This window comes from Anguilla anguilla, chromosome 13 (assembly GCF_013347855.1).
Source record: "Anguilla anguilla isolate fAngAng1 chromosome 13, fAngAng1.pri, whole genome shotgun sequence".
Classification (NCBI taxonomy): domain Eukaryota; kingdom Metazoa; phylum Chordata; class Actinopteri; order Anguilliformes; family Anguillidae; genus Anguilla; species Anguilla anguilla.
In genome coordinates, this window is record NC_049213.1 from 41,086,468 (window position 1) to 41,093,967 (window position 7,500).

At 53.6% G+C, this 7,500-nt stretch overlaps 1 protein-coding gene across 3 annotated transcripts in view; it reads left to right on the forward strand.

Moving 5' to 3' along the window:
* The window catches only part of rassf5 (Ras association domain family member 5), a 46,283-nt gene that overhangs the window by 25,251 nt on the left and 13,532 nt on the right, over positions 1 to 7,500 (forward strand). Inside the window, exon 1 of one of the 3 annotated variants that reach the window (XM_035387970.1) lies at positions 5,720 to 6,470. The exons of the other annotated variants lie outside the window; for them this stretch is intronic. Coding sequence (XP_035243861.1) covers positions 6,348 to 6,470 — 123 coding nt within the window. The 5' untranslated portion in view covers positions 5,720 to 6,347. Of the gene's footprint in view, positions 1 to 5,719; positions 6,471 to 7,500 lie in introns of those variants that run through there. 3 annotated transcript variants of the gene reach the window in all.

Sequence of the window (7,500 nt, forward strand, 5' to 3'; positions counted from 1 at the left end):
TCGGCTGCCCATGTTCAGTGATGTTCAGCAGCTCAGCTGCCCATGTTCAGTGATGTTCAGCAGCTCAGCTGCCCATGCCAGTAATGTTCAGCAGCTCGGCTGCCCATGTTCAGTAACATTCAGCAGCTCAGCTGCCCATGTTCAGTAACGTTCAGCAGCTCAGCTGCCCATGTTCAGTAACATTCAGCAGCTCAGCTGCCCATGCCAGTAATGTTCAGCAGCTCGGCTGCCCATGTTCAGTAACGTTCAGCAGCTTGGCTGCCCATGTTCAGTAACGTTCAGCAGCTCAGCTGCCCATGTTCAGTAACATTCAGCAGCTCAGCTGCCCATGCCAGTAATGTTCAGCAGCTCGGCTGCCCATGTTCAGTAACATTCAGCAGCTCGGCTGCCCTTGTTCAGTGATGTTCAGCAGCTCAGCTGCCCATGTTCAGTGATGTTCAGCAGCTCAGCTGCCCATGTTCAGTGATGTTCAGCAGCTCAGCTGCCCATGTTCAGTAACATTCAGCAGCTCAGCTGCCCATGCCAGTAATGTTCAGCAGCTCAGCTGCCCATGTTCAGTAACATTCAGCAGCTCAGCTGCCCATGCCAGTAATGTTCAGCAGCTCGGCTGCCCATGTTCAGTAACGTTCAGCAGCTTGGCTGCCCTTGTTCAGTGATGTTCAGCAGCTCAGCTGCCCATGTTCAGTAATGTTCAGCAGCTCGGCTGCCCATGTTCAGTAACGTTCAGCAGCTTGGCTGCCCTTGTTCAGTGATGTTCAGCAGCTCAGCTGCCCATGTTCAGTAATGTTCAGCAGCTCGGCTGCCCATGTTCAGTAACGTTCAGCAGCTCGGCTGCCCTTGTTCAGTGATGTTCAGCAGCTCAGCTGCCCATGTTCAGTGATGTTCAGCAGCTCGGCTGCCCTTGTTCAGTGATGTTCAGCAGCTCAGCTGCCCATGTTCAGTGATGTTCAGCAGCTTGGCTGCCCATGTTCAGTAACGTTCAGCAGCTTGGCTGCCCTTGTTCAGTGATGTTCAGCAGCTCAGCTGCCCATGTTCAGTGATGTTCAGCAGCTCGGCTGCCCTTGTTCAGTGATGTTCAGCAGCTCAGCTGCCCATGTTCAGTAATGTTCAGCAGCTCAGCTGCCCATGTTCAGAAACGTTCAGCAGCTTGGCTGCCCATGTTCAGAAACGTTCAGCAGCTTGGCTGCCCTTGTTCAGTGATGTTCAGCAGCTCAGCTGCCCTTGTTCAGTAACGTTCAGCAGCTTGGCTGCCCATGTTCAGTAATGTTCAGCAGCTCAGCAGAGGGGGGTCAATATCAGCTTTGATTAGCATCTCTTAGCCGCTGTGGGGGGGTCAGAATGGTGAGCCGCTGTGGGGGGGTCAGAATGGTGAGCCGCTGTGGGGGGGTCAGAATGGTGAGCTGCTGGGCCTAGCAGAAGGCCATCAGCTTCCCTGTGAGGAGGAGCCTGCGTCAGAGGATGCACAGAGCTCATTGGACAGGACCCCAATTATGACATAATTACTGTCATTTTTCTGGTCTCAAACACAATGCCCCCCCCCCCCCCCCCAGGCGGATTGTCCATTTTTGGGCTCCAGGATGGAGCGGGGGAGTCCAGCACGCTCACGCAGGGGCAGAATCAGCGCAGTTAGCAGCCAGGCCAGCTGATCCGCTGGCAGTGTGTGCTGTAGGGGGGGGGGGCGCGTCGGGGGAACTGAGTAACTGTGAGAACACCCACCCTCACAGCTACTGAGGCGGTGAAGCTACAGCACGCACAACAACACTTACACCCCCGAGAGGAACAGGAAGTGATGCATAATCCAACACCCAACATGACCTCAGCCTGGCCGAAGAGCTCACGCAGGCGATCGGATTCTCCCCTTCTGTTCCACGCGCTGTAAGGTTACCCCTCAGATTAATAATTAACTGTGGGTTCCGGATGACGCAGGGTCCAGGCCCAGACGAGGTGTGTGTGTGTGAGTGTGTGTGTCCTTGTGTGTATGTGTTTGTGTGTGTGTGTGTGTGTAGCACCCACCTGGGTGATGCACGGCAGCCATTTTGCACCAGAAAGCTCACCACACATTAGTGAAATGTGTGTGTATGTGTGTGTGTGTGTGTGTGTGTGAGGAAAGGTTCATACTCTGTAATTAGGCAGAGTGTGTGAGGTCTGAGGGGGTGTTGGCTCTGTCCTCTGGGCATCAGGTGTACCTGCGTGTTTCTGTGAGGCGCAAACATCACGCGGATGGGTGTGTGTGATGTGAACCTGCCCCCCCTGCCCCCCCCCCCCCCAGCTCATCAGGGCTCTGAGTGCTGAAACCCAACATTACTGTGGACTTTATCATTTTATTGGATCATATGTCCTGTTGCTGCTGAAATATTGGTGGGATTAAAGATGCAAATGAGGGGTTTGATGGGTGACTAATGTATGCGCTGCCCCCCTACATTCCACCCTGGAAACACGGTTAACCCTTTACCTGCTCCTGCATTCCGCTCTGGAAACACAGTTAACCCTTTACCTGCTCCTACATTCCACCCTGGAAACACGGTTAACCCTTTACCTGCCCCTGCATTCCACCCTGGAAACACGGTTAACCCTTTACCTGCTCCTACATTCCACCCTGGAAACACGGTTAACCCTTTACCTGCTCCTGCATTCCACCCTGGAACACAGTTAACCCTTTACCTGCTCCTGCATTCCACCCTGGAACACGGTTAACCCTTTACCTGCTCCTACATTCCACTCTGGAAACACGGTTAACCCTTTACCTGCTCCTGCATTCCACTCTGGAAACACGGTTAACCCTTTACCTGCTCCTACATTCCACCCTGGAACACGGTTAACCCTTTACCTGCTCCTACATTCCACTCTGGAAACACGGTTAACCCTTTACCTGCTCCTGCATTCCACCCTGGAAACACGGTTAACCCTTTACCTGCTCCTGCATTCCACCCTGGAACACGGTTAACCCTTTACCTGCTCCTGTGCCTGGATGAGCTGAACGAAAGCTGAACGAAGGTCACAGGGGCTGTTCTCTGTGGAATTAAACTGCGGCTGTGTGTTTGATTTGAGATGCTGAGGCTTTTGAAGGACAGGCAGAATGAAGTGCAGAGATTAGTGGTGCACACATAAAAGGTTTGCTGAGAGGTGAAGCATTGATCAGCTCTGTCTGTGCTGCTCACTGCTTCAGCACTGAGCTGCCCATCCCGGACCCTGGCAAGCCACAGCGCAGAGTAGCAGTGTCCAATCAGACGGAAGGTGTGTGTGAGTGTGTGTGTGTGTGTGTGTGTGTGAGAGAGTGTGTGTGAGTGTGTGTGTGTATGTGAGAGTGTGTGTCAGGCTGGGCGTGTGTGTGTGTGTGTGTGTGTGTGTGTGAGAGTGTGTGTGTGTGTGAGTGTGTCAGACTGGGCGTGTGTGTGAGCGTGTGTGTGTGTGTGTGTCAGGGTGGGTGTGTGTGTGTGTGAGAGTGTGTGTGAGCATGTGTGTGTGTGTGTGTGTGTGTGTGTCAGGCTGAGTGTGTGTGTGAGAGTGTGTGTGAGCATGTGTGTGTGTGTGTGTGTGTGTCAGGCTGGGTGTGTGTGTGTGTGTGTGTGTGTGCATGCATGTCTGTGTGTTTGTGTGTGTGCATGCATGTGTGTGTGTTTGTGGATTCCCCTGGACGCACACAGTAATAACACTCAGGCCCACGCTGGTTCATTGACCAGCTCAAACCCTAACCCAGCCCCCCAGCCCCCCAGGACCATGACCATGCTGAGGGGGGGGCGAGTTTGTCTGGAGCTGTTTTACTTGCTGCTCTTGCTGTGGCTGCTTTGTTTTTTTGGCCTGTTCCCTTTGCGCTCCTCCCAGCTCTCCCCGATGACTGGGGGGACAGTATTGACCCCGAACATGGGGAGGCTCCATCTCCACAACTGGTCAATATCACCACCCGCCCCCACCCCCCTGCCCCCCAGGGGTGGGCCCATGCCCACTCTGTCTCTTCTGTCAGCCACCACTCAATTATGGTAATAGTGGCAAAGCCTGAAGCTCAAGGTAATTTGTCATGAGATGATACCGAGCGCTTTCTATCCATGCGTGGGGGAGGGGGGAGGGGGGGAGGGGGGTCGATATCTACGCCCACAGACACCTCGCGCCCGTCCCCTCTGGAAGATGAAAGGACCCAAAATGAAAGCGCTCCTGGTTCAGGGGGAAGCCCTTAACAGGAGGGCCTCGTGTGAATAAAAGCGATAAATGATTTCAAACTGCCCGCACTTAGGGGCTTCTAAAGAGCCCTGCTTTCATCTTTATTTACCTTTTCATGCACATAACAGCGTTTTATGTGTCTTCTGTTTAAATTAGAGAAGTGAGGTACAGGGTTCCAGTGAACTAGAATGTGCTGCATTTGAGCTGATGGTGGACATGTCCTCTTCATATTATGATTACAGTTGCGGACATATTTTAAATTAGGACACTGAAGTGTGTATATATATATATATATCTGTGCCCAGTTCTTTCTCTGTAATGAAGGAGCCAACAATGTTAAATTAGCTCTCTGTCTTCCTTAATTACTGATACCAAACAATAGCAGTATGGAAATGTAGGTCCCCCAGTGTGGAGCTGTGAAATTATATGGTATGGTATGGTGTGGTATGGTATGGTATGGTATGGTATGATAAGATATGGTATGGTATGTTATGGTATGGTATGGTTTAGTATGGTTTGAGGTGTATAGTTTATTGTCAAGCTCAGGGTCAAAGGGCATTAGGGCATTAGTTCACCTTTAACCTGCAGAATGACATTTTTGTAGTTTGAATTCACATGTTCTCATTTCAATCACACATTTTCTCTCTTTGTATTGGCAGTAAATGAAACCCCAGTGAAAAATATAACTCTCTTGTTACAGTGTTGGTCTGGATCTCAGGGGCTGGTTCTGCTTTGGATCTCAGGGGCTGGTTCTGCTCTAGATCTCAGGAGCTGGTTCTGGTCTGGATCTCAGGGGCTGGTTCTGCTCTGGATCTCAGGAGCTGGTTCTGCTTTGGATCTCAGGGGCTGGTTCTGCTCTAGATCTCAGGAGCTGGTTCTGGTCTGGATCTCAGGGGCTGGTTCTGCTCTAGATCTCAGGAGCTGGTTCTGGTCTGGATCTCAGGGGCTGGTTCTGCTTTGGATCTCAGGGGCTGGTTCTGCTCTAGATCTCGGGCTGGTTCTGCTTTGGATCTCAGGGCCTGGTTCTGCTTTGGATCTCAGGGGCTGGTTCTGCTCTAGATCTCAGGGGCTGGTTCTGGTCTGGATCTCAGTGGCTGGTTCTGCTCTGGTTCTCAGGGGCTGGTTCTGGATCTCAGGGGCTGGTTCTGGTCTGGATCTCAGGGGCTGGTTCTGGTCTGGGTCCAGCGGCACTCTGGATCTCAGAGAGGGAACCTGAGGTGCAGCAGGTTTGCTCTGCAGCGTTTCTCTCTTAGAGGAAGTAGCGACAGTTGGGTTGAGAGCGGTTACATGCAGGAAGAAAAGGGGGGGAGGGAGGGGGTGTTTGTGTAAGAGGAAGATAGCCGGCTAAACCACAGAGAGAGGGGGGGGGGGGCGAGAGAGAGAGAAAGAGAGAGAGAGAGAGAGGGATGGTGGGAGCAAGAGGGAAGGAAAGAAAGAGAAGGGGACAGAGAGAGAGAAGGAGAGATGGAGAGAGAAAGAGGGAGGAAGGGAGAGAGAATCGAGAGAGAGACTGAGAGAGGGGGAGGGAGAGTGGGAGGGAGAGGGAAGGAGAGAGAGGGGGGTGGAGGGAGGAGGAGTAGGCAGCGCTCGTCTCTCTCGGCGCAGTGATCCTGAAGCAGCAGCAGAGTCAGGGTGTTGCTGAGCGGATTCTCTGGCTTCAGAAAGAAAGCTGGGATCAGGCAGCTGCCCGGACACCCCGATCCTCAGGCCCCCGCGCTGCCTGCCGGCCGGCTTGGACTCGCAACCGATAGTGTGCTGGTGCGCGTGTGTGTGCGCGCGTGTGTGTGTGCACGCGCGCGTGTGTGTAGGCACTTCCTCTCTGTTCGGCGAACAGAGCGAGCAGGAGGACGGAGGAAGGCGCAGGTGCCGAAGAGCTGAACTCGTTGTTTTTAAACCCGATCTGTCGAGGGGGGCGGCCGGACCGCTGAGCTCCCAGAATCCTCCCTGATGCCCAGCTGCCTCATGGGAATTCTGCGTCGCGTAGACCGTGAACAGAAGAAGCGTGAGCGGGGTTTTTGCAGATTTTCCGAGCACCCACCCGTTCACACCCACTTGGATGTTTGATGAGATGTAGAGCTGGGACCCCCCACCCTGCCAGGACCCCCCCAGCCTGCCAGGCCCCCCCCCCGAGCCTGCCGGGCCCGCCCCCCCACCCTGGAGCCGGCAGGGAGCGCGGCTCAGACCGCGGCTAAATGAGCTCCAGCAACAGCACGAGCAGCGGCTACTGCAGTCTGGACGAGGAGAGCGACGACTTCACCTTCTTTACCGCCAAGACCTCCTTCTTCCGCCGACCGGCGGGCAGGCAGGGGGGAAAGGTAGGGTGCGGGGCGGAGCGGGGGCAAGGTAGGGTGCGGGGCGGAGCGGGGGCAAGGTAGGGTGCGGGGCGGAGTGGGGGGCAAGGTAGGGTGCGGGGCAGAGCACACACTCGGCTGTTTGGCTGTGACGAATCCAGGGTAGTGAATCAGTTTGGTCTTCCAGAGGATGGAGGGGTTCACATATTTCCGGAACCTTCTGTAAAAAAGTCAGGGGGGTTGGGCAGGACAGGTGCAGCGAGCTGCTGTGAGCTCGTGTTTGTGTTCAGACTCCGGAAGCTTCTCGTCTGGGATCTGCCACATTTATGTGGGGTGTTTAAGACGGGGCTTTATGACAGAACTCTTGCGCTCATGCTTCCTGGTTGGCCTGAGTGATTCTGGGGGACGGCAGCAGTCGGTGGAGCTGAGTTTAGACTCAGATCAGTTTAGGCTGATCCTGCTCGGATAGGCCTGTGTCACAGGAGGAAACAGATCATCATATCAATGTCTGAGTCTGAGACGAGGAGCACGTGTCTTACAGGATCTGATTATGGTGGATATGGAGGTAGTGATGATGATGGTGATGGAGGTGGTGACGGTGATGGAAGTGGTGATGGTGATGATGATTGTGATGATGGACAGGATTGTGAGGTGTGGTTCACCATCTGCTTCCCTACAGCCTCTCTGTGTGATCCTGGCAGATATGTGTGAGTAATATTAATAACTCAGAGCTAAATGAGGATCCTTCCTCTTACGCTGTTCTGTCTCAAATCATTCACTGTGGCTGATCGTCGCCATGGCTACAGAGGGGAAGATGGCTCACGTTGGCCACCGCAGCCCCCCAGTAAAGACTCTTCTTACTGCCAGCCTGTCCATGTGCACTCAGAGTTTGTGATCTTTGAAGCTTTGCACTATTAACTAAATTTTCACAGGGTTGCCTGTGACAACTTGTGTTATTGGCTGAAGGTGAATAGATGTGAAATGTCTTGTCATTGGCTGAAGGTGGAGAGATGTAAAGACTCTTGCTATTGGCTGAAGGTGGAGAGATGTGAGA